Source organism: Leuciscus leuciscus (genome assembly GCF_965113295.1).
Source record: "Leuciscus leuciscus genome assembly, chromosome: 23".
Classification (NCBI taxonomy): domain Eukaryota; kingdom Metazoa; phylum Chordata; class Actinopteri; order Cypriniformes; family Leuciscidae; genus Leuciscus; species Leuciscus leuciscus.
In genome coordinates this window covers 30,896,844-30,924,763 of record NC_138747.1, presented here as the reverse complement: position 1 = coordinate 30,924,763, position 27,920 = coordinate 30,896,844, and the positions used below count along the sequence as shown (strand labels likewise).

General features: G+C 42.0%; 2 protein-coding genes across 3 annotated transcripts; both read left to right on the top strand.

The window, feature by feature from the left end:
- The first annotated feature begins 286 nt into the window (after positions 1 to 286).
- LOC309488324 (NAD(P)(+)--arginine ADP-ribosyltransferase 2-like) lies at positions 287 to 1,690 on the top strand. Its single transcript, XM_082156545.1, has 3 exons — positions 287 to 346; positions 548 to 621; positions 698 to 1,690. Exons 2-3 carry the CDS (start codon positions 574 to 576, stop codon positions 1,511 to 1,513), a joined length of 864 nt encoding a protein of 287 aa, XP_082012671.1. The 5' UTR covers positions 287 to 346; positions 548 to 573; the 3' UTR covers positions 1,514 to 1,690.
- Positions 1,691 to 25,368: 23,678 nt separating this feature from the next.
- On the top strand, positions 25,369 to 27,628 carry LOC309488223 (erythroblast NAD(P)(+)--arginine ADP-ribosyltransferase-like). 2 transcript variants are annotated; one of them, XM_082156320.1, is made up of 3 exons: positions 25,369 to 25,461; positions 25,677 to 25,778; positions 25,852 to 27,628. In XM_082156320.1, exons 2-3 carry the CDS (start codon positions 25,731 to 25,733, stop codon positions 26,575 to 26,577), a joined length of 774 nt encoding a protein of 257 aa, XP_082012446.1. In that variant the 5' UTR covers positions 25,369 to 25,461; positions 25,677 to 25,730; the 3' UTR covers positions 26,578 to 27,628. The 2 variants fall into 2 exon arrangements, with proteins under 2 accessions (XP_082012446.1, XP_082012447.1); XM_082156321.1 differs by having other exon boundaries at positions 25,372 to 25,461; positions 25,694 to 25,778.
- The last annotated feature ends 292 nt before the right edge of the window (positions 27,629 to 27,920 follow it).

The window sequence follows — 27,920 nt, the reverse complement described above, 5'->3', positions numbered from 1 at the left end:
AAAGTTTTGGAAATGCAACTTGAAAATAAGCTGAACTGAAAAAAGTACTGTTTTTTTTAACCATAATTATTAACCATTACTACTATTACAACCATTATTACACGATCTGAGCAGATCAGGTGGGAAAAAAATGACCTTCATCTCAGACAGACAGGAACTCTGGTTTGTAGTGTGAAACCACATTGACCAGTAATAAACAGATGACCTATTTAAATGACCCTGATGAATCACATAAAGGCATCTTCTCCATCTCTTAGTTTGAGGAGTCGTTGTCGTCCGGCTGTGAGCGAATTACTTTTCTGATCTTCTCCTCTCCTCTGACAAAAAGAGACAACAGTATTCTCAGGTAAGTTTGTGGTTAAGGTATATCATTATAACACTTCCATCTGTGAACATCACAAGCTCAAGTGATTATATATGATTACAAAAACTTCTTCTGTCTGTCAGAAAGTACCATATGAATTTTAACTTGTATTACATAAGTTGATTAGCACAGTTTAATTAAACAAATGTATGTACATATTCCTTTCCATTATATTTTGATCAGCATCTGAGGGATTTGACTAAATCAAGATGCTGCTGATCATTGAAGCTCTTCTCATTGTAGCTGCTCTAGGACAGGTAAGCTTGTGTTCCAGTATGAATATTGCATTCATTAATGCTGATGATGTGATCATTATGATTCCTGTTGCTGCAGGATCGCAGAGCTGCTATCGAAGAAACTATATACCCATTGGATAAGGCAAACAACTCTGTTGATGACCAATATTACGGCTGTAGAGATAACATGGCACATCTGGTGGAGACACAATATCTGAAGGAGGAATTAAAAAACTCAAATGATTTTAGAGATGCTTGGAAAGCAGGTGAAGATGTTATCAGTAAATTGAACATTTTCAGCAAACTACAAAGAAAACTTAAAATTGCCATATATGTGTACACTGATGATAGAGTATATAGAAGATTCAATAGTGACACTCGTAATGGCAAAGAAAACTTCATAGGCATGACATACAAATGGTATTCTCTTCACTTTCTGTTAACAGAAGCAATACAGATTCTGAAGACAAAGCAAAACAGGTGCTTTGATACTTTTCGTGGTACAAAAGATGACTTTAATGGGCGTGTTTTTAAAGACATTCGTTTTGGCTATTTTACATCAACCTCTCTTAATCGTGCCAAAGCAAAACATTTTGGAACTAAAACTTGTTTTGTAATCCACACTTGTGAAGGTGCTAATGTGGCAAAATATTCTAAGTTTCCTGACGAGGAAGAGGTGCTGATTCCTCCATATGAGAAGTTTAATGTCACTGAGGTCAAGACAAGAACTGATCAGCCAGATCTCTGGTGTGAGACAGTGTTTGTGTTGAATAGCACTGGAGTAAGAAGTGACCTGAACTGTGCTCTATTCAATGAACCAACCAAGACCAAAAGTATGATAAACATCTCTGGTGTTCACTTTGAGAAGATCTGGAAAAATAAGCGACCTGAACTGTACAGTAACTTTCTTTAATGTTGTACACATTATATTATTTTGTTATGCGTTTAGTTAACCTGTAGTTACGGCATGTTTTTTGCTGTTATCGAGTCTTGATTTTCTTGGTTCTTTAAATTGCAGCATTTGGTCTGATTGTTTGATTAGGTTCACTATGTAAACTTCAGAAAAATTGAGTGCTTAGGTCTTCTTTTTTTTTTTCCATATTCAACTTCTGTCAACCAATAAATCTCTCAAAGCATCTTTTCGCCTCTCATAATTCTCTTTGATGAACAAAACATTTTATGACTGTAGTGATTTTTCCAGCATAAATAGATATTGAAAATGTTGCACTAGTTAATGTGATGCAACAAATTTGAGAAATGTTTACCTTTAAGGCGAGACACTACAGGTGAATAGGGTACATTTTTTAACGAGCAGATATCACCATGAAACTTTCCCAGTTGATTACCTACATTAAGATGAGAAAAAAATGTATTACAAGTTTTCTGTAATTTAATGTTTAAACATGCAAATTAGGCAATATCTAATTAAATATGCACTAATTTGTATATATTTTTAAAACACGAAATCTGAGTATTGGATAAAGCCATTTTAAAAAATATTTTTTCATTGTGTTCACATATTAGATGGGAAAAAAATTACAGAGGGATTTATGGATATCTACTTTTGTTATCCTTTGTCAATAGCCTTAAAAAAATTTATTTTCGCCATGTTTTTTGGAATAAAATGTTATATAAATCAGGCTAGGAATAATATATTTACAAATCCCTCTGTAAATGTCTTCATAATATAACTAGGTACAAGACTGGAGAGTTTGGTGTATATAGATGCTACTGAAGTGGAGATTTCGAACTTGGAGTATGAGGAAAGATCATTTTGAAAAAACGGGCTTTAAAGATTTATCATCAGCCAATGAGATTGCGCATTCAGCCCTTTTACTTTCACGATTGGTTGCTGATAAAAAGGAAATGACCATATTTGGATCCGAAAGCATTGTACAGTGAAGAGAGAGAGCTTTCTAACGGTGCCTGTGATGACAGAGAGCAGACAGAAGCTATGTTTCCATCAACACGTTTTTATCCGAATTATGTGATATCGAATGAAAAATGCCTTAAGCCTGGAACACACCAAGCCGACGCAGACGAACTAGCGCTGATGAAAGCCGACTGTGTTGTCGCCTCGCGTCGGGGTAAAAAGCTGCACTTGAACACACCGAGAGAACTACAGCCGACTGTCAGCTAGAATGCGCGTTCTGCGCCTGCGTGTGAATGAGACAGCTGTCTATTTCTGCAGATATATTCGTCTATATTCGTCATTCAAAAAGGGAAACCGGCGCTGCCGGCTGCAGTTACACAAACCGTAAACAAAGCAGTGCGTGCTTACCGTTTTGAATATCAATCCTGCTAAACACTGTCTTTATTCCACTCCTCTCGTGTTAATATTGAAATATTCGCCAAGGAACACTCAGATAAGATGACATATCATTAGAACAGCCTTCTATCTGTACCGTTTTGACTTTGCTCGCTATTTTGCTATTATTCTCGTGCACTGACTCGGTCACTAAGCTGAACAGCCAATCAGAGTTCCCTCTTTCACCGACGGCCCGACGCCGATTCAACATGTCGAATCGGCCGTTACAAAGCCGACGAGGACCAATTTCAGCCGACGGTGCGGAACACACTGAGAAGATTTAGTCGGCCGACGCACTGAAACTGCCCGACGGCCGACCGTCGGCTTGGTGTGTTCCACTTCCAGGCTTTATAGAAACAGTAAAATTCGATTGAATTTCTTGAATATCGACTAAAATGAAATACGGTCGGTCTCATCGGATTTTATCTTGATCGATGTACGGTTTATGCGATAAACGCTGATGGAAACGTTATTTGCCGAATAAATAATGGATTGCGATTAAGTTTTAGGTCATTTTATGGGTACAACCCGCCACAAAAGAAGAAGTTTTAGTTAATTTCCGCCCAGTTTGTACCCATTATATACTGTCTGGTTTGCACACATGGCCGGTGTCAACAAAGTGGACAAACGAGGAGACGAGATACTTTTTGAATTTAATTTAACAGAAAAATAAAACGGCTATTATAGCAAAAATCTAAGAAATGCCATAATAGTCAAATAATGTCGCTATCAGCTGTCACATAAGCACCTAGAGTCCTGCAATGGGTTGGGTAACCGCATGAAAGTGGCTAAAACGGGTGGATTGTGACATTCCTAAAATTCACAGGCGGGGATGCGGGTGGATAATGAACTCCTTGCGGGCGGGTAGCGGATGAAAAATATGTGCAATATTTGTATGTCTAAATTGCCATTACACACTCGCAAATATGTGTTTTGGGCATCCTTAAAAATATTCTTGTTTGCCGTTACCCGACCGATCCTGTCAATTTAGGACCGACCCAATTAATTGTTTTCCCCTTTTAGTCCGACCAGTCGGTTGTAAACTTGCGTTAAGATCGACCGATTTTTTTTTTTTTTTTTTTTTTTTACTCTTCAAACAACTAATACAAATGCAATAAAATAATATTAATTATATTTTAGTAGGCCTAAGTATTGTGTAGGCTACGCTCTTTCTTTTAAATAAAAACCCGTCAATCAAGCAAAATAATATTCAATGATTGTAGGGCAGGCTAATAAGCCTATGTGTTGTAGCCCAGTCATTAAAAAAGATTTAGTTTCATATTCATGTTTAAATAAAATAATATATATATATATATATATATATATATATATATTTGTTTAAAATTTCATGTTGATTATATGAAAAGTGAAAAAAGCATGAATAAGATAAGATGATCCCGAATATCGGGAGACAAATGGAGTGGGCAGACATGATTTTGACATGCACTTTATTAAGTTTGTTTTTGTAGAAAGACTTTCTTTAAAGTGAATTTGGTTTTGTATTAATTGTATCTTCATTTTAACCAATGTTTAATCAACCATTTTCCTTGGATTTAATAAATAAGAGCTAAATATAGCAGGCAATAATCAGGACACGGAGAGGCGCCCGCGCGTGAACTGGAGGTAGCCTAGGCTACTTGAATGACACAAAACAAAGTGCACTTTAGCGCTCATTAGCCCATTCATGAGGCTATTGTGATGTTGAGAGAGGTGCGAGATAAAAAATAAAGCACTTTAAATGGAATGATTTTAGCTTGTGTGAGATTTATCGCGGGCACGGGTCAGATCTGGTGCTGAACTTTGCGGATACGGGCGGGGGCGGGTCTCCAAAAATGGACCCGTGCAGGACTCTGCACTATTACAACTTGTGCAATATTGAACATTTGTTGGTAGATGGCGCGATCCATTTTGTCTGGCAAAACTTTGTTCGCAAATGTTTGCTTGAATGTTGTGCGATTCAGTGCGAAAATTAATGGAAACACCTTAAAATGTCTCAAATCAATTCGATATACCAATTTGATCGCAAAACAGCATGTGACGTCATTACGCACAGGTTTTTATTCGCTTTAAAGCCGTTTGATGGAAACACACTTTCACGAGCTTTATTCGCATGATTTTTTTTTACCGAACTTCAGATAATTCGATTGACAAGTTGATGGAAACATAGTTGAGTTGAGTTGAGTACTTTTTATTATCCCCTTAGGGAAATTTTGTTGCTTGCGTTTCACATACTTGCATACACATACAGCACCAGCAATACACGTCACATAATACGAAAAAAGTTTCATAGCTAGTGATCGCGGATCGGCAGGATGATTTACAACAACTTTTGTTGAATTTATGCGAAATCTACTGACGCAAACAGACAAAGTGTAGTAAAATAAAAACCTAAATGTGTATTTCGGACTTTTTTTCACCACAGTCTGAAAGAAAACATGCTATTGAAGACAAATATCCAATAAATTTAATTAAATTTAATTAATAATTAACTTTCAGGAGCGACAACCAATAGGAGTGAAGTCTGTGGAGCCCACATGATCCATCACTGCATCTTGTTAGAGAAGTTTCAGAGGCAAGATGGAGAAGTTTATTTTAGCTTATTGAGAAAACAAAAGAGAAATGTAATTTGTGGTTAATGAGGGATATATCAATTATTGTCAAAAATCTGTATATACATCTTTATCATTAGATGTCCCTCCTAAGGTGATTAAGGATACTTAATGACTTTATATGGAGAGAAAAAAGTCACATTATTGAAAAAAGGAGGTAATTTGTAACAGCAAGGAGCAAGGGGACTTGAGGTCTTAGATTATAGTACACTTAATGACACTTTCAAAATTAAATGGTTGATAGAGTTTATGGAGAAACGTGGGGGAGAGCGGGGCACAACACTTTTTGACTTTCTCAGTTTCAGAGAATTAATTTTTTCCCACATTAATTTCCCACATGTCTAGTACAGTTATGTGGTTTTGTTTCATTAATATAGTATATACTTTTTTCTTGATATACCCTGAAAGAATGGAAGTGAAATGTGACAATATGCCCCACAGTACATTGTACTGTAATATGACCATATTACAGATTAAAATGTTCTCTGATCTAATAAAAAAATATAAAAAACAAACTAAAATATCTTCAATAAAATACAATTATTCACTATTTCAAATTACCATTAAAAATAAACACTTTTTTGAGTTTGACAACAAACACACTGCAAAACACAGCTATAGCCTATACAGCATAGTTCAAAACATAATAATAAACAATTTCTGAACATTGACTCTCAGTCTTTATTCACATTTATCTCATGGTTTCTCAAAACAATTCATAAAAGTATAGAATAGAATATCATAGTTATAATAGGGGCACATTGTAACACAGTGTGACAACATGCCCCACCAGCACAACTGAGATTTAAACCCGGCTAGTGTCTTCTGCTGGTTATATCTGCATTAAATAACTACTGTATCTCAACTGTTAAATAACAAATATAAGATTCAAATAATATCAGATTTGTCTGATTTTAAATAAACACAAAAAACAGAGAGGAAAAATTAACTTCGGTTAGAAATTACTTTGGGAGACAGAATAAAAACAATGATCAGTGATATCAGTGATAGTGTCTCTATATAGTGTTTGCAACCTGGTCTCATAGGAAATACATAGCCCTAGCTCTGTACACTTTTTTGCAGCACCACAAAATATGTAGGCTACCATCATCCATATCACTGCAGTTTCTAACAGAAATTAACACTAGAGCCAGTAAAACAGCATGCACCTTTAATCGTTTTCACACACAATTGTGATTGCAGTGGCAGATTATGGATTAATAAGGACTTGTTTTCAAGCGGCTTTATGTTATGACCTCAAAACACATTTTACGGTGCATTTGTAAATGAATATACACTGAACAAAATTATAAACGCAACACTTTTGTTTTTGCCCCCATTTTTCATGAGCTGAACTCAAAGATCTAAGACTTTTTCTATGTACACAAAAGGCCTATTTCTCTCAAATATTATTCACAAATGTGTCTAAATCTGTGTTAGTGAACACTTCCCCTTTTCCGAGATAATCCATCCACCTCACAGGTGTGGCATATAAAGATGCTGATTAGACAGCATGATTATTGCACAGGTGTGGCTTAGGCTGGCCACAATAAAAGGCCACTGTTAACATTTTATAAACAATTCATCGTTTTTGTAGCATGTGTTTATTACCTGAACTATTACAGACCTGATCCATTAGGAAGCTTTGGAAGACAACACACCAACAATATTTCTCCCAGATTAATTGTTGTTGACATTCTATGATATAGAACTGTTAGTTTCTCATGTATGACTGAGATTAAGCTTTTTAAATGTGTATGATGGCATGTTTAAATAGATATTTACAAATAAATTCTTGTGTTTTTATTCTGTCTCCCAAAGTCATCTGCACATTATTAAAATAGCCTTTAAATTATTGGCTGATAGCTCAAGACAACACAAGAACGTCTCGGTTACGTATGTAACCCAAGTCTAATCTTAGATAGTCATATGTGTATTACTTACATAATACACATGACCCGGGAGGGGGCTGCATATGGAGAATCACTGGGGTGTCCAGCCGCAGGTGGAATATTTCAACCCCAGGGGTGGCAAGGTGGCTTGCCAAGGTAAAGACACATGCTCAGAGAGGCTTACAGTGGAAATACACATGTGGGGGTCACCCAGAGGGGGAACCATGCACATGGCGGCACCTAGCCAATTGCGAAAGCTGCCGGTGGCATTACTCTGGCGTTAACGTCAACAGTGCTGGAGGAACTCAGGGCCTGCGGGGAAGCTCACCTGAGGAGAATATCGCCAGTTCCAGTCCGTGGAGTGGATTGGCGAGCAAGCGAAGACACCTGAGCGGGTCCTAGTACCAGCTGGTTGAAGCGAGTACGTGAGAGGACACTGGCTCCACTCGGAGGTTATAGAACCTGGCGAATGTGTTGGGTGTCTCCCAGCCTGCAGCTCTGCAGATGTCTGTTAGCGAGGCGCCATGCACTATAGAGCCCAAGAGGAAGCTACACGCCGGGTGGAGTGGGCCATCACACCAAGGGGGCACGGTCGACCTTGCTGCTGGTATGCCAAAGCAATGGCGTCCACTATCCAGTGAGACAACTTTTGCTTGGAGACAGCCTTTCCCTTCAGCTTCCCACCATAACAGACAAAGAGCTGGTCTGAGGTCCTGAAACACTGCGTTCTGTCTACATAAGCACGGAGGGCGCGTACTGGACAGAGCAGTGCCAAGGCTGGGTCTGCCTCCTCCAAGGGCAGCGCTTGCAGGTTCAGCACCTGATCTCTAAAGGGAGTGGTGGGAACCTTGGGCACATATCCAGGCTGGGGTCTCAGGATCACGTGAGAGTTAGCCGGCTCAAATTCTAGGCACGCTTTGTCAACCGAAAATTCCTGCAGGTCTCCTACCCTCTTAATGGAGGCCAATGCAACCAGGAGCGCTGTCTTAATTGACAGGAGCTTAAGCTCCACTGATTGCAAAGGCTCAAAGGGAGCACTCTGCAGGGCAGTTAAAACCACTGAGAGGTGCCAAGAGGTTACGAGAGGAGGGCGGGGAGGATTTAGTCTCCTTGCTCCTCTCAGGAACCTGATGATCAGGTCGTGCTTTCCTAGAGACTTACCTTCAACTGCATCATGATGTGCGGCAATAGCGGCAACATACACTTTCAGGGTGGAGGGAGATAGCCTTCGCTCCAACCCTTCTTGCAGGAAGGAAAGCACGACACTGATCGGGCATTTTCTGGGGTCTTCCCTGCGGTAAGAGCACCAGTTGACGAAGAAGTTCCACTTCAACGCATAGGCATGTCTCGTGGACGATGCTCTTGCGGAAGTGATGGTAGCCACTACCGCTGGTGATAGGGTACTCAAACCTGCCTCGTCCCGTCCAGGAGCCACACGTGGAGGTATACGGCGGGAGCATAGACCACCTTGTCGGTTGATGTACGCTACTGTCGCAGTATTGTCTGATCGGACTAGTACGTGCTGGTTCCTGAGCAACGCACGGAAGCGGTGCAGAGCCAGATGTACTGCCAGCAACTCGGGGCAATTGACCTGCCAAAGGCGCTGGGGTCCTGTCCAAGAGCCCGCGGCAGCATATCCATTGCACATGGTGCCCCAGCCCGTTTTGGAGGCATCTGTTGAGATATCAACATTCCTGGAAACTCGTTCTAAGGACACTCCGGCCCGTAGAAACTGAGGTTCGACTGAAGCGATCTCATATGAAGCAATCCGAGCGGCGTTGCTGCGGCTACGGATGCCATATGCCCCAGGAGCCTCTGAAATAGTTTCAGTGAAACCGTACTCTTGCCCTCGAACTGTCTCAGGCAAGTTAGCAGTGACTGCGCGAGCGTGCTTGAAAGCTGCGGGCACATGGCGACCGAGTCGATTTCCATACCGAGAAAAGAGGAATGTAGAGGAACAAGGGCTGCCTCGACAACCTTCGTGAAGACACTAGGAGACAGGGCTAGCCCGAATGGGAGAACCGCGTACTGGTTTGCCCGCCCCTCGAAAGCAAACCATAGGAACGGCCTGTGTCGAGGTAGAATGGAGACATGGAAGTAGGCGTCCTTCAGATCGATCGCTGCAAACCAATCCTGTGGCCGCACACATTCGAAAATGCGTATGGCCGTGAGCATCTTGAACGGCAGCTTGTGAAGGGAGTGGTTCAAGACGCGCAGGTCCAGGATTGGCCGTAACCCACCAGATTTCTTGGGTACAATGAAGTAGGGGATGTAGAACCCGGACTTTTGGCTGGAGGGACAGTCTCGATCGCACCCTTCGCCAGTAGGGCGGCGACCTCCGCTCTCATGACAGGGGCATTGCAACCGACCATAGTGAAGCGGACTCCCCTGAAGCGGGCTCTGGCAGGGCTCTGGCAGGGGTCTGGCGACAGAGGGGGACGAGTGTGGCAAGGCTCGTGAGTGGAGCGACAGAGGGGGACGAGTGTGGCGAGGCTCGTGAGCGGAGCGCACTGTCATCTGAGAACTCTGTGCTCAGAGATGGGTATGTCAGTTCTTTCTTTAACCACATTGGGGTGCTGCTCGTCATGAAACGAGTAGCGGGGTTGGGACAACCAAGGATTCTCCCCCGGCCCTCCACCAGGGGAAGAAGTGGCCCTGCTACGATCTCCTGGAAAGAACTAATCGCCATCTCTGAGCAGCCCGTCTCAGGGGTGCTGCTTAGCCTGTCGTTTAGCGGGGCCGGAGAGGGCTGTGGTGCCTTCCTGCGGCTTCCTCCACAATGCGGCCCGGGTGAAGGCTGCTGCTGGGCTCCTGCGGTGAGCAGACTGAGGATTCTGTGCTGACGGCTGGGTGGAGGCAGCAGTGGGCCGACGGGGCAGAATATGTTTGATGGCCTCAGTCTGCTTCTGGGTGGTCAGGAACTGTTGGGCGAAGTCCTCGACCTCTCCGCCGAAGAGGCCAGCCTGGGATATGGGGGTGTCGAGGAAACGGGTTCGCTCAGCCTCCCTCATATCAGCCAGGTTGAGCCACAGGTGTCTCTCCTGGACCACACATGTGAACATCACTTGACACATGGAGCGTGCAGTCACTTTCGTCGCCTGGAGAGCGAGGTCAGTGGCGGCACGCAGCTCATCAAAGAGCCCTGGGTCAGTCCTCCCCTCATGCATGTCCCTGAGCATCTGAGCCTGGTAGACCTGCAGAGTGGCCATGGCATGCAAGGAGGTTTCTCTATAGGTCTTCGCCACGAGAGTGGAGGAGAGAAGAAGTGCTCTGCGGACACAGTTGCATCGCAACAGAGCATTCAACCTGGGGAACCCCAGTGTACCCTTTAGCAGCGGCCTGATCGAGAGGAGGAAAGGCGGAGAAGGTCGCCAAACGATCACGGGAAGACAGGGGAGTCTTCCAGGACCTCGTGACCTCCTCATGCACATCCAGGAAGAAAGGTATTAGGGTTGGAAGCTGACGGGGACAGGCGGCCGCACCCAAAAAAACAATCATCCAGCCGCGAATGCACAGGGCCGGGTGGAGGAGACCACTCAAGCCCAATGGCTGCGGCTGCCTGGCCTGGGAAAGCATGGCCGTCAGCTCGGGATCAGACTCGGGCAATGCTGGCACACCCAAAGGCAGCAGCACAGCCGAATCGTCATCTCCCGAGGACTCCTGCCCACCTTGTGATTCAGCGATCGACATTGAATCATCGTCTGGAGCGTCGAAAGAGACCCGCGGCACGCCGAAAGACGATGTCGCGGGCTCAATTGGGACGCTCTCGGGTTGCAACGCTTTACACTCAACTGGAAATCTTGTTGATACACAACCCTCATACTTTATCAAAGGTTATCATAAATAATAAGCTTCAATTTCATTAACAGTTGTTTTCTCTAGCAATGCTTTAGAACGTTGGTCAAATGAAGTGATAATAATGACTAACCATTAATCATAAAAATTAGGCCTACATCTTATCAGTTTTGTAATGTTATCATTCTTATGTAATATTTTTGTAAAGAAGAACACACAGGTGTAAAAACACATGGGTATACCAAAAATGAAGGAAATGTATAGATATAAATACATATTTGAATAATATAGTCAATTCATTTATTAGTCTTGCTGTCGTAATTTTGTCTGTGTTTTTCTCTTGTCTAACATTCTCATTTTTACAGATGAAAATGAATAAAGATGTACTTTTAAGACTTATGACTTATCTTAATATAAAAGTAATTTCCAGTTAACGAATGCATGCTTTAAAAAAAACTAAAAAACATTTTTGCACAGAAATATGTTGAGGCAGATGCTTTTGTTTATCAAATTTAAACAGTCTAGATAGTATTTAGGATAGGTAGATAACTTTATGTATATTGTATTATAAACATGGTTTCTATGCTCTTCTTTAAATGACACTACTTTTTAATTATATGTCCATTACCCACCACATAAGAGAAACTTATTTTATGACCTGCATTTCTGTTCAATTTGCTATTGTACAGCTCTGGCCAATCAATAATTGGTTCATTACATATAGTTTGTGAAGCATTCAACATCCAATTAGCTATGGTGATGTGTTAAAAGAATAACGAGTGTTAATCAAAATTCATATAAATAAACCTACCCATCTTTGTTGAATTTGTCATTTTGGCTGTTAATATAGATATGGAAATGTTTAAAACCTTGTATGAATTGAAAAAATCTGGAAAGGTTCCTCATGTGTTTCTAAAAATGAAAAATATGTGTCCTTCTTAGAAGGGCACAGACCTTCACAATCAAAGGTGAGTTAAGTCAGAGACATAGTCTCTTTATGACCAAAACTTACTACTTTTAGATGAGGTTTATACTATATACAGTGAGGATTTTATTTGCCCTGGGTGCCAAGGCCCTTAATTTGGTACTCAAATGCCAAGGCTAATTAGTCTTTTGCATATTGATTGTATAATATCATATATCCATGCTTTATGTTAGTTAGCTACTTTTTCAAAAGGGTAGCTTTATTATAACTACATGTAAATTATATGATTCTTATAAAAAACAGTTTAGAATATCTTAATTAGTCCAGTGTTATTTTAGTATTATTTATTTATGTAGCTATTTATGGCGCTTTTCCACTGCATGGTACGACTCGGTTCGGCTCGGTACGGTTCGACTCGGCACGGAACGGTTCGGCTCGCTTCGCTTTTCCACTGCGTGGTACGACTCGGCTCGGTACGGCACGGTTCGGTTCGCTTTAGCTCGGTTGCTTTTCCACTGCAGTTAGTACCGCTTCAAAGTGGGTGTGACTGATCGTTATAGTTGCCGTCTCTACTGCCATGACATCATCATATTAAATGTGAATTTTTCATTCCGGGTTTCCCCATCCGCTCCTCGGCAACCAACGAGAGGAACGTCTGCACCTCGTCCACTGAGCACGATTCAGCCATTTCTTTTTTTAAGTTTATACTCTTTTTTTGAAGCAAATACTTTTAAAACAGGCGCTACAGCGTTGGCTGTTGTCTACTGGCTATTTAAATCTAGCGGGTTTAGTGTCTCATGTTGTAAATACAATGACGCTGGTAGTGATGATTCTGTCTGACCTATCAGTGATCTGCAGTGTTTTCACGTCACATTTTAGTACCGGTACGGTACGCTTGGAACCTCAACAGACCAGGTACCATTTAAAGCGAGCTGAAGCGAGCCGTACCGTACCGTACCATGCAGTGGAAATGCGTCATAAGTGAGCCGTACTGAACCGAGCCGTACCGTACCATGCAGTGGAAAAGCGCCAAAGCGTGCCGTACCAAACCGAACCTTACCGTACCATGCAGTGGAAAAGCGCCATTATATTTATGTATGTTTTTTATTTGAAATAAAAAATCATGCCATCCAGAAACATTTCTAACATTTCTAACATTCATAGAAAACACATACACTTAATTTAATTTGAGACTCATTGCGTTCACTTTGCTGAACAAATTCACAAATTCAAGAAATTAGCCAGATTGTGCCACTTAACATTGCAAAACTACAAGATATTTGAAGAAAAACACCATGTGCTATGTTTCAGACAGCAAGAAAATTCAACACTGAATACCACAAGCTGTCATAGACACCATCACTTCTGTAAGAGCACCCTCTACGAGGCATGCTTACGCTCTGAAGTGGAACCTGTTCGTTGAGTGCTGTTCTTCTAACTGAGAAGACCCCCGAAGATGTTCGATCGCTACTGTGCTTTCCTTTCTGCAAGAGCGAAGGCTGTCTCCCTCCACCCTTAAAGTGTATGTTGCCTCTATTGCCGCACATCACGATGCAGTTGATGGAAGATCCGTGGGGAAGCACTGAATAAGGACGTGGCGGAGCGTCCGACGCCAGGCCTAGCACTCATATGCATTGGTGGAACTTGTGCTAGGCTGGGTCCCATATGTTGTGATCCCTACGGCAATCCCATATGTGTATTCTTCCACAGTACGGCTCCCTGCGGCGAGCCTGTGTCTTTCCCTTGGCACTTCTGACCGGTGTTGTCTCCCCCCGCTTAGGCCGGAGCCTCCTCAGTGACATTCCATATGTTATACTGCCCGGAAACGCCCAGTCCACATGTGTAACTTCCAAATGATACCTCCCTACGGGAAGGTTAATTGGGATCCCAATCAGTATGGTACGTCCGACTCAAGTCGAATGTGACCGAACTGAAAGGGAACGTATCGGTTACGTATGTAACCCTCGTTCCCTGAAGGAGGGAACGGAGACGTAGTCCCGTCGCCAATATTGCTGGACTACCGCTGACTCTGGGCTCCACTCGGCTCCTCAGCGAAAGTCAAATGGTGCGTGCATCCGCTTCCATATTTATACCCGCGTATTTATACATCTCGCGGGGTGGAGCGCGAGATGCAAATCTCGCAAGCCAATGTGGATTGGCTCGATTTATCAATACTCGAAGATGACAGGCTCCCTAAGCGTGATCCCAATCAGTACGGTACGTCCGACTCACGTCTCAGTTCCTTCTTTCAGGGAATGAGGGTTACATACGTAACCGAGATGTCAGGACAATCTCATCTTGTCAGGACAATCTCATCTCATGGAATGAAAATATCATAACAGCAACTGTAGGCTACTAGCAGTGTTCAGTTCGACCCGGAGTCGGACAATAATGCCCACAGAGCCAGAGAATATATGCTGCATGGAGATAGAACAGGTATAGTTTTGTTTAATTACGGTTATAACTTATTTGTTATTTTGCTTTTATCCACTATTAGTACAAGCCTTTTTTAACGGACCCCTTCCGAATGATGGCCAAAAATGTACTGATGAGTTTAATGAAGTTTATTGTAATTGACACAAAAGCATTACACATTTGTTTTAGTCCAGAAAATCACCGTAAGAGCTGAATAAAACAGTACAAGAAGTGCGCATTAAAGTCTTATTCCATAAGCTCTCTCTCTCTCCCTTGCATTATCATCAACATACACAGAGAATTACACAAAAACACTCGTTATGTTACAACTAACAGTAAACAAATAGATACAGACCTTTTCAGGGGGTGCTTAATAAACTGGTGAACTTTATATCCGTAAAACTGTAATAAAGCGCGCGCTCTCCCTTCATTACTGCCATGACCAGTATCGATCCGGAGACTGTAAGCTGGATCACGAGCAAAACACAGATCCATTCTCGAGTAAAAACGTTTTAGCAAAGACTGCTTTTTACGGACCCTCGTTCACAATGCAGTCTGTTGTAAAATGATTCGCGCAAACAAATGCATTTAGGTAGATTGGGGGGTGCACTCCCTTCATAAGCAAAAGTAATCTAGCATATTTGTGATTCTGCTCAAGCTGTCGCATCCGTCTTTTCACATGCAATAGCCTACAGCACGTAACACAAATGCAATAGCATGGCACTCTGTAGGCATCTCACAACAGTTCCCAGAACTTCCCACATGAGCGATTTTATAGATTATCTTGACAGAATATGCTAATCAAAGACTAGCTAATCAAAGATAGTTAAAATCCACATCAGCAACATACATTCATCAAATGGAAGCTTTAGCGTAAGTTCTGCCAGGAAGACTCAACTGTTACGTCACTTATTACTTTCTCATCTAACCAATCATGTTCTAATACTCGTAGTATAAAAGATTGGTACTTACACATGTCTGAGTTCGCAGATGCTGACACCAACATTCACCTCAATCCTCCCGACCACCACCACCAGGATGGTCCCTTCCCAGACCTCCCAGGTAAATTTATGTCGGCTCCCAGGTAATAATGTAATTTTAGGTCGGCTGCGCCCCTGCCTTCGTCTTCAGGCAGGAAATGCAGAATCCGTTACCCTTGGATTGCGAGTTACGGACGGGGCCTATGCCAAAGAACTTTATATCACAATACTTGCTTGCTGGGTCATTAATAAATGTATGCTTTGTTACGTCATTTTGCCTCCCAGGTCTTTCAGGTAGAACTAACCATTCAGAAACGTCCTGTTGCATTATACATGTTGTCAATTATTGTTGAGTCTCTCCATCATTGTCCGACTCCAGTTTAAACATAAAAGGCAGAACAGTTTCTGACATTCTAGTGCTTGTCTGTGTGAGATAATCGGAGCTGCAGTAACACACACACACACACACACACACACACACACACACACACACACACACACACACACACACATGCACACACACACAAGCTCTTGAAGCTCCGCCCTCTGTGCCAGGAGCAGCAGCTCATTTGCATTTAAAGGGACACACAAAACAACACGTTTTTGTTCACCCTCAAAAAATTGATAATTTTAACATGCTGTAAAAATTATCTGTGGGTGTGATGACGGGTGCTAAGATGACGTCATCACTACTGTGATTATGGCATTTGTGTTTCTGTTGACTATGATGCAGTCTATTATGTTGATGATACAATTGTTTAATCTGGATTATTATTCTATAACATTCAATTATAAGTTTAAGATATGCTCTTAGAGTTGATTGCAGGTAGGTGCACATATCAGCGATCATCACAACGTGTTATGTCTACTGTAGTTTTCCTTTGATGTATTTTTCCCATTAACCACACAGAGACAAGTGGTAGTTATGCTTTTTGTTATTTATTATTTCAAATCTGTATTTATTCCCACATTGCAAACAATTGCCCCACATGCTGTCTACTCACCATATCCTGCTCCTGTGACTCCTCAAAGGAGGGGGCGGGACCATAGCTTCCCTTTTTCTTGTGTTGGGTTAAACCATTTCTATTAGTAGGGAAGGGAACTTAACTCTTGGTGATGTAGGGAGGGATAAATGTCCAGTGGTGTTTACGAGTTAAATGGTTAAATGGTCATATGTTTAGGCAATATTTTATTTGTATTTCATTTCATAATTTTTTCTTTGTTCATCTCACTGTGAATCTGTACACTCCTACTTCTCCACTGGCATTGAATAAAAATCCTCTTTGGATGATATCTGAGTCCTGAGCCTATCTACCACCTCCCCTTGATCTCTATGGGACACGTTATGACAGTGGGGTATTTTGAGCTAAAACTTCACACACACACACACACACACACTCTGGGGACAACAGAGACTTATTTTACATCTTGTGAAAAGGGGGCATTATACCACCCCTTTAAGTTGTAAATAATGTCTGCAAAGTATGTTTGCAAAAAAGAAAACTGAAGGTTTGAATCTACCTTGAATTTATATTGATTAAATAATAAAAACATGGAGTTGAAAAGTAATTACACTAGAATACAGATTAGTAGGGCCTGCAGTGTCATGATCCTGTTTCTTTCACACACACATTCACTCGTTGAGCGCTATTTCCTCATTTACGCACACACCTCTTTCATGCACACACCTCCTCATTTAATCATTATTTTTCTCAGCTGTCTATCCTTTTCTGTTCGTCATTGCTCACTCCCTTCACCTGAATCCCCTTTTCCTCTGATTAGCGTTCCTATTTCTCTTCCCTTCTCTCTACCTGTCTTTGCCTGAGTATTGAATTATCATTCTACTACAGAACGTCGATTTAATCTCTGTCTCTGTCGTGTCCTGTCATGTCATAGTCCTGTCAAGTCGGGAGCTGTTTGTGGAGCCGAATGTCTACATGAAAAGTTCATCTGAGTCGGAGATTCGCTGCTTGCCTCTACTCTCCCTCGGGAAACCTCAGCCTGCTCCTTTACCCGTTACGGAGCCATCATCTGATTATCTCTCTACACCCGGGCTGACTTCAGTTTAATTTTGCAACTAGCCGAGACCTTATTTGAACTTTTTACTACTGCTGTAGTTTTGTGTTTCCCTTTGAGAACTTTATCTTATTTTGAACTCTCTGGCAAGATTTCTTCATTAAAATTACTATTTCTCCGCATTTGCTGTCTGATCCTCTTACCTTCATGACAGAATACTCAGGCCTCACAGATCCAGCTACGGAGAACCCTGTCCGGTCTGTGGTTGAGATCCAAGGAGTCATGCTTGGAAGGCACGAGGAGGAACTTGCTGCTGCGCGTCACGCCGTCGATTCCCTCGCTGCTCAGGTCAATGATCTCACGCTACAGCTTCACCGGCTCAGACATGATCCTCCTGTTTCACCTAATGCTCAGATCTCCTCTGAACCTCGCATCAATAATCCACCATGCTATTCCGGTGAGCCTACCCAATGCCGGTCCTTTTTAACACAATGCGAAGTTGTGTTCTCTCTCCAGCCTTCAACGTATTCTAGGGATCGAGCCCGCATAGCCTTCGTCATTTCTCTCCTGTCTGGAAGGGCTCGTGAATGGGGTACGGCGATTTGGGAATCAGAGGCAGAGTGCATCGATCACTTTTCTCTCTTCAAGGAAGAGATGATCCGCGTGTTTGACCGTTCGGTCTATGGTGAGGAAGCCTCTCGCATACTGTCCTCACTGCGCCAGGGTAGACGTTCTGTAGCGGATTTTTCTATAGAGTTCCGCACTCTGGCTACCACCTGTGGGTGGAACGAGCCCGCGCTACTAGCACGTTTTCTAGACGGGCTCAACGCTCAAGTCAAGGATGAGATACTGGCAAGAGAAGTCCCTACTCGCCTGGACCCGCTGATAGAGCTCGCCATTCGAATAGAGAAACGCTTCGACCTCCGCCGCAGAGCCCGCGGAATGGAGTCTGCCCTCCTGTCTTCTGCAACGCCCATCTCACCATCTGCTTCTTCCGCCACCCTAGACTCCGAGCCCATGCAACTCGGCAGTGTTCATCTTTCTGCCAAGGAACGAGAACGAAGAGTAATTAATCGTCTTTGCCTCTACTGCGCTTCTGCCTCCCACTTTGTGTCGTCATGCCCGTTAAAAGCCGGGGCTCGCCAGTGAGAGGAGGGCTACTGGCGAGCGCTACTTCCCCGGACTCTCCACCAAGCTCCTGTACTACCTTTGAGGTTCACCTTCGTTGGCCTGGATCATCAATCTCCTGCAGAGCTCTCATAGACTCGGGCGCAGAGGGGAACTTCATCGATGAAAGGTGGGCTCAAGAACAAGGTATTCCCCTGAAGGAGCTAGATGAAGCCACGCCTCTTTTTGCTCTTGATGGAAGTCCCCTTCCTAGAGTTAGACGTGAGACTTCCTCGTTGATTCTCACGGTCTCTGGTAACCACAATGAGACCATCTCCTTCTTAATTTTTCGTTCTCCTTATTTTCCTTTAGTCTTAGGTCACCCCTGGCTTGCAAAGCACAACCCTCAGATTAACTGGGTTAAAGATTCTGTTTTGTCTTGGAATGTCTCGTGTCATGTTGAATGTTTAACCTCTGCTCTTCCTCCTGTTTCCTCTGTCTCTGTTATCCAGGAAGAACCAGGTGATTTGTCTGGGGTCCCGAAGGAGTATCTTGATCTCAGGATGGTCTTTAGTCGGTCACGGGCTGCCTCTCTCCCTCCTCACCGTCCATATGATTGTAGCATTGACCTTCTCCCCGGTGCCACGCCTCCCCGCGGACGGTTGTATTCCCTTTCTGCGCCTGAACGCGAAGCTCTCGAGAAGTATTTATCTGAGTGCTTAGACGCCGGCACTATTGTGTCTTCTACGTCTCCCGCCGGTGCAGGGGTTTTTTTTGTTAAGAAGAAGGATGGATCTTTGCGGCCCTGCATCGATTATCGAGGTCTGAATGACATAACCATCAAGAATCGTTATCCCTTGCCGCTTATGTCATCGGCCTTTGAAGTCTTGCAGGGAGCAAAGTTCTTTACAAAGCTCGACCTTCGTAACGCCTATCACTTGATCCGCATAAAACAGGGGGATGAGTGGAAGACTGCGTTTAATACTCCTCTTGGGCACTTTGAATATCGCGTTCTTCCGTTCGGATTGGTCAACGCCCCAGCTGTCTTTCAAGCACTGGTTAATGATGTCCTCCGGGACATGCTCAATGTGTTCGTATTCGTGTACCTCGACGATATTCTAATTTTTTCTCCCTCTCTCCAGGTGCACGTCCAGCACGTCCGTCGTGTTCTTCAGCGTCTGCTCGAGAATAAACTGTTTGTAAAAGCCGAGAAATGCAAATTCCACGCTCAATCAGTTTCTTTTTTGGGCTCGATTATTTCGGCAGACGGGGTCAGTATGGATCCTGACAAGGTGAGAGCAGTCACTGATTGGCCAGTCCCAGATTCACGAACCGCTCTTCAGCGTTTTTTGGGTTTTGCTAATTTTTACCGTCGCTTTATTTGTAACTTCAGTCAGATCGTTGCCCCCTTAACAGCGTTAACGTCATCTAAGATCCGGTTTAAATGGTCAGAGCCCGCTCAGAACGCTTTTGATCGTTTAAAGACCTTGTTCACGTCAGCCCCCATTCTATTATTTCCCGACGTCTCTAAGCAGTTTGTCGTTGAGGTAGATGCGTCGGAGGTGGGTGTTGGGGCTATTCTTTCCCAACGCTCACCCATTGATGATAAGCTCCATCCCTGCGCGTTTTTCTCACACAAGTTGTCTCCCTCGGAGCGCAATTATGATGTGGGAAACCGCGAACTTCTTGCTATTCGTCTTGCTCTTGAAGAATGGCGTCAGTGGTTAGAGGGTGCTCCCGTACCGTTCGTTGTGTGGACTGACCACAGGAATCTCGAATATATCCGGTCAGCTAAGAGACTAAATGCTCGTCAGGCACGTTGGGCATTATTTTTTACTCGTTTTGATTTTACGATTTCTTATCGTCCGGGTTCTAAGAATGTAAAGCCTGACGCGCTGTCTCGCCTCTTTGATCCCTCTGAAGTCGTCGATTCAGATTCTCCCATTTTCCCAGAGGGTCGTGTGGTTGGCACTGCCATCTGGGGAATTGAGAGGCTAGTTAAACGCGCCCTTACTCGAGCTGTTCCTCCGCGGTCGTGTCCTAGTAACCTACTTTTTGTTCCCGTCTCCGCACGTCAAGCTGTGTTAAAGTGGGCTCACTCTTCTAAACTTACTGCCCATCCCGGCGTTAGGGGCACCTTGGCTTCTGTTCGCCAACGCTTTTGGTGGCCCACTTGCGAACGGGATACACGTCGGTTTGTTGCCTCTTGTCCTGAGTGCGCCCAGACCAAGACTAGCAATAAACCCCCAGCCGGGCTCTTAAGACCATTACCAATTCCTTCGCGACCTTGGTCTCATATCGCGCTTGATTTTATTACTGGTCTCCCAGCGTCACGTGGCAACACCGTTATTTTGACCATAATAGACCGCTTTTCTAAGGCTGCTCATTTTGTTCCTCTTCCTAAGCTCCCCTCTGCCAAGGAGACCGCCCAAGTAGTTATTGAACATGTTTTCAAACTCCACGGACTCCCCTCTGACGTCGTGTCTGACAGGGGTCCACAATTTGCGTCTCAATTTTGGAAGGAGTTTTGTCGATCAATCGGAGCCTCCGTAAGTCTCTCGTCCGGCTTTCACCCAGAGACCAACGGGCAAGCCGAACGGGCCAATCAGACTATCGGTCGAATTTTACGTTCCCTCGCGTTTCGTAACCCCATATCATGGGCCGAGCAACTTCCCTGGGCGGAATATGCTCATAACTCGCTTCCGTCCTCCGCTACTGGTCTATCACCGTTTCAAGCCAGTCTTGGATATCAACCTCCCCTTTTCGCGTCTCAGAGCGCTGATTCTAATGTGCCGTCCGTTCAGAAGTTCGTTCAGCGCTGCAAGCGCACCTGGATGAGAGTAAGAGCCTCCCTTTGTCGCTCCCGAAGACAGACTCGTAGAGCCGCCAACCGCCGTCGTGTCAAAAGCCCCCGGTACGTTTGTGGGCAGAGGGTATGGTTATCGACCGCTAATCTTCCCCTTCAATCTATTTCACGCAAACTTGCTCCTCGTTTTATTGGACCTTTTCGTGTGTCTAAGGTCATCAGTCCTGTCGCAGTCCAGCTTAAGCTTCCTAGTCACCTCCGTCGCGTTTACCCCGTTTTCCACGTGTCGTGTATTAAACCAGTCATTCGTCCCCCTTCGCGCTCTGCTTCTCCCCCTATTCATGTCGAGGGTTCTCCTGTCTACACGGTCCGAAAGATATTAGATGTTCGCCGCCGGGGTCGAGGTCAACAATTCCTTGTAGACTGGGAGGGATATGGTCCTGAGGAGAGGAGTTGGGTACCCTCTCGAGACATCCTGGATCAGTCACTCATTGATGATTTCTTTCGGTCCCGCCCACCCTCCCCCTCGGGAGCGCCAGGGGGCGCTCGTTGAGGGGGGGGCACTGTCATGATCCTGTTTCTTTCACACACACATTCACTCGTTGAGCGCTATTTCCTCATTTACGCACACACCTCTTTCATGCACACACCTCCTCATTTAATCATTATTTTTCTCAGCTGTCTATCCTTTTCTGTTCGTCATTGCTCACTCCCTTCACCTGAATCCCCTTTTCCTCTGATTAGCGTTCCTATTTCTCTTCCCTTCTCTCTACCTGTCTTTGCCTGAGTATTGAATTATCATTCTACTACAGAACGTCGATTTAATCTCTGTCTCTGTCGTGTCCTGTCATGTCATAGTCCTGTCAAGTCGGGAGCTGTTTGTGGAGCCGAATGTCTACATGAAAAGTTCATCTGAGTCGGAGATTCGCTGCTTGCCTCTACTCTCCCTCGGGAAACCTCAGCCTGCTCCTTTACCCGTTACGGAGCCATCATCTGATTATCTCTCTACACCCGGGCTGACTTCAGTTTAATTTTGCAACTAGCCGAGACCTTATTTGAACTTTTTACTACTGCTGTAGTTTTGTGTTTCCCTTTGAGAACTTTATCTTATTTTGAACTCTCTGGCAAGATTTCTTCATTAAAATTACTATTTCTCCGCATTTGCTGTCTGATCCTCTTACCTTCATGACATGCAGTACTGAAACGGAGAAGAGGGGTTCAAAAGGGGCACTTTGCAGACGGTCTGTCTCTCAGCCGCCTGCTCATATAGATCAGTTTATATTATAAAAAAATGGGTTGTAGCTCGTTGTCTATATTACTATGAAAAATGTGTAATTTGTGTTTTAACATTTAGCTCACGAGTTATTGACCCAGGAAGTTCGAATCTGTGAATATATTGGCAACTTTTCTGACCTCCTTGAGTTAAGCACTGATCGCATTTCTTTATATTTGAGTCCAAGTTCAAGCACTCTGTAATGGTCCATTGTTAATATACGGAGCTGTCTGAAATAGATGCCTGGATGTGGACATACATATTTTTCATCTTTGGACCTGTGTTGTGACCTTTGGAATGTGTTTCAAAAGTTGAATAAGATTAGGTTCATTTGTATCCTCTTCTCTTATCTGACACCTGTAAGAGTGAAGTGAACTGGACTGTGCAGTGGCTCACATTAAGCCTCTGATATACTGTATCATAAGAGTTTAATTTGAATACTACTGTTTGTAGTGATAAAGAGAAAAGTCATGACATTAATGTGGTATCCACATACATTTATATGATCACAAACAGCAGATTCCTCCTAAGAAAAACAATATGGCTGCAAGTCCACTTACAGTGGGACCACCGTAGAATTTGACAAGGATATTCTGAACACAAAGGTTATTTAATTCAGTTATTTAATTATGCCATCCAGTATCGTGGACTGCAATTGTTTGGAGACTGTTGTTTTGTTCACGGTTGGATTATAAGATATAAACAGGTACGATTTTAAAACCGTTTAATCTGAAATCTCTCTGATCCCAATAAATATTTATGTGGTGAAATGAAATGCTGTTTAATAAGTGTTATGACTGTATACCGTATCTCTTTATTGTCCATCTAGTTTGAACTGCGGAAGCTTTGCATTTAAAGACCAAATAAAATATTTCAACTATATTTCTCAGATAATTATTTACTTATGTGGCTAGTAGCCCTGTAATAAGCGTGATAATGTACATTATAGTATACTTCAAACAAAATGTTCTTTCATAAACTAATAAAAAAGTACTAGTATAAAAATAGTAAACTACAAGTATACTTATAAGTTCCCTTGTAGTACAGATGCAGTGTAAATTAGAAACGTAGTTGTGAACAAGTTGTGCACTTAAAGTTTACACTTATAGTATACTTAAACGTATACTTTTTATATACTAAATTGGGCCAATTTAGTCCCAAACGGTATTGAAATAGTACACTTACAAGTTTACTACTGGTACATTGATATTAGTACACACTTAAAAATATACTTCAACATTACATAAGTACACTTCATAAATTAACTTGAAATATGTAACATGCTAAACCATAACAACAGTTAATATGTGATAAATAATTCTAATAAGATGCTAACAACATGTTAACATGCTAGCAAAATGTTAGATACATGCTAAAACATTTCAGAGTGCTAAGACATGTTAGTAACACCCAAGTCTTAAAACAACTTAGCAAAAAAGGAATATTATTCCACTGCACGTCACTTCATTAGGCTTTACATGTCAGATAAAAGAGGAGGATACAAATGACCCTAAATGAATGTCCTTATCTTATACAACTTTGAAACCACAATCATTTAATTTGCATTTGCTGAGCCTTTAATCTACTTCACACTTTTGATATATTTGAATATTATTAATGTCAAAAGATCTTTTGAAAAGCATGTGTAGTCATCTTGAATATGAAGATCAGAAGCATTCCACTGTATTTCTGTTTTAGATCAATCAAAAGCATAAGGGTGGGGAAGAAAGATATAGACACCTAATCCAGATTACTGACCGAGGTTTGGGGTGTGACTCAAACTAGATTACTTTTTGTAGATGCAAAAAGTTTGTTATTGTTAATATTTTGTTATAATATATTGTGTTTTATATTGTTCTTTATTGATCTCATGATGACAACTTTGCGTATTTTAGCCTTTAGTTAAAACCTATTGTTATTTTTAGTTCTTTTGCATGATATGTTTATTTCTTATGCATATGTTGTGATTATTTTTTTTTTTTGGATTATTTTAATTCCTTTTCTATGTAAAGCACTTTGAAATTACCATTGTGTATGAAATGTGATATATACTGTAACTAAACTTGTCTTGCCTTGAGAAAGCATCATGCATGGCATTTGATTTTGTATTTTGTCATAAATCCAGTCCCACATACTGTTTAACAGATGTTCTTCTGGCTAGTGCTACAAAATAAAATTGAGGAGGAGTGAGGAGTGACTTGTTACCTTTCAAAAGAGCCCAATATTACTGTATGTCAATAACTGTAATACTTTAGAATAATGATCCATCATTAATGGGTAGTAATGCAGGACTAATGAGTAGTTCTAACACTTCAGCTACTACTATAACTAATATAAAAACAAGCTTAACTAATCAATGAGTAATATCAAAATTGGACTGATATAGTTCCTTATTAGGTAATCAATAATTACTGAATGGGATTGGCATCATTAAGAACTAATAACTAACTATGACAAATTGTCTGAGATGTGAGGAGTTGACTTTTTTTACTCTCAACATGGTCATAAAATGCATCACTAATTACTCAAGTGTTTCCTAGTCACTGTTCAGGATGTTTTTCACTTTAAAATAATGGTCGAGGTCACTAGTAGTTCCTGCAGAGTGACACTTGAGTGATTAGGGATAATAATTTATCGTTAGTCGTCTGGCTGTGAGCGAATTACTTTCTTCTCTCCTCTCGTCATTACACCTAAGCTCCTGAAATATAACAAAAAAGAGACAAGTGTTTTCTCAGGTAAGTTTGGGGATAAAGTACAAGGTCAATACATCACAGGTGATTACTTCAAACAATTTTGCTATCTGGCAGAAAATACCAGTCACACACATTTGATTAAAGCTGTATTTTGTAAGAATTTGTGTTGAACATATTTGCAGCTTGTGCCCATATTCTTCTTGCAGTGATAGATGTAGTATTTGTGAGCCGCTGTTGTGTTTATGGTTGTCTTTCAGCATCTGTTCTTCATTAGATCTACTAAAGCATCTGAGGGATTTGAGTAAATCAAGATGCTGCTGATCATTGAAGCTCTTCTCATTGTAGCTGCTCTAGGACAGGTAATGTGTTCCAGTATGAATATTGCAGACATTAATACTGATGATGTGATCATTATGATTCCTGTTGCTGCAGGATCGCAGAGCTGCTGTTGAAGACAGCATACCATTGGATATGGCAGATAACTCTGTTGATGACCAATATGATGGTTGTACAAAAGAAATGGAGGAACTGGTGGAGTCACAATATCTAGAGAAAGAATTAAAAAACACTCCTAGTTTTAGAAATGTTTGGACAGCTGAAGCGAAGAAATTGAAAGACTCAAAATATTTAACTGCTATTTATGCGTACACTCAGGATGACATATATAAGGAGTTCAATAAGGCTGTTCGCACTGAGAGAAACAAATACAAAGACAAGACATTTAAATGGTATTCACTTCACTTTCTTTTAACAAAAGCACTACAGATGCTGAAGAAAAAACAAACTAAAAATTATACAGTTTATCGTGGTACAAAATCTAAATTTAAGGGGAAAGCGGGCATGACGTTTCGTTTTGGCTCATTTGCATCCTTTTCTCGTTCCCGTAAGGTAGCACGTGAGTTTGCAAATAAGGGTCGTGGAACTTGTTTTGAACTCAAAGATTATAAAGGTGCTCATGTGGCAACATATTCTGAGTATCCTGGCGAGGAAGAGGTGCTGATTCCTCCATACGAGAAGTTTAAAGTCACTGATGTCAAGACAAATGACTGGTGTAAGACAGTGTTTGTGTTGATAAGCACTGGGGGGAAAAGTGACCTGAACTGTGCTCTATTCAAGAAAAGTTTCTTGTCAAAACTTGGATGTTGTGGCAAACGCTAAAACGTCTTTTATTTTATTTCTCATTAAATAAATTTTAAAAAATGCTCTAAAATATTTTATAACTTTTAATCAATCTATAAAACTGACAAACTTTAAAAGTAAATCAAACATGCTACTTGATGTGATAAGCATGAAAGGTTATCTATGAATTTTTCTCTCTCTCTTAATAACACTACTTCCATCATTGTTTGTTCTATCATTATCATTGTCTGAGGCACAGAGATCTTAATGTTTTTCCTGTCATCGTCAACCATCAGTTCCTGTTATAAAACATTATAAAAAATAAAACATTAGAATGATACTGAGAATTTTGCTTTAGTTCTCAAAAATGTACCATTATGTTACTCTGTCCTGATGACTGAAAATAATTATTATAGAAGTGAGGGTGACTGATATTGTGTGAATTACACTGGTTTTCGCCTTCCACCCATGCTCTTCATTAAAAAGAGCCAGATTTCCAAAAAACGAAATTTTACTCCTGCTGATAGAAATACTAATGGTGCATTCAAGTCATCTCGTATAGATCGTATTTACGAGTTGAACGCACATGAACGCCACCACAATGTCGTAAATACCAGTGGGGAGCTCGGGATTTTCTTTAAGCTCCGATCTTTACGAGTTGTGGGCGTGTCAGTGAGAAACACGGCGGAATAAGCTAATTACCTGCACGGAATATGATAGAATTATAATATAACAATGTAATATGTAACGATAAAGTTTGCAGTGGCTTCATAAATTAATTAAAAACATAAAAAAGTAGAGCACACCTGATGCACATTTCTTTGTTCTTCGTTTTCTAGAACTAGAGTAGAACCTTGCTGTATTTTTGTTTAATTAATTAAGAGAAAGTACACACCGCCATCTTACTCCGACGAAAATGACTTGAACGCACATGCCGTCGTAAACACGACTTCCCACCTCGTAAGTACGAACTTCCCAGGAGGACTTGATGATATTTGAGCAGTTTGAATGGATGTGGGTGTGGTGTGGGTGGTTTCCTACAGATGCTTAGATACAATAGGTTACAACGCTGTATAACTGTCATGATTCCTGTCTTGTGTGGACTTTTGTTATTTCCTGTCCTGTGTCATGTTTTGTAGTCCTTTGTAGTTTTTCTTGTTTATTTGTCTCTCCAGGTGTTTCTAATTAGCCCGCCCCCTTGTTTCTTGTTTAGCTTGTTTGCCTGTGTATTTAAACCTCTGTGCTTCAGTTGTTGTTTGTTAGTTGTTGTAGCTGTTCCATGTTCCATGTTCCAGAGTTCCGTGGTTTGCCCTGGATTACCTGTTTGTTTTATTAAAGTAGGGCTTGCATGTGGATTCTCTCTCCGCTTCCTTCCTGCCTCA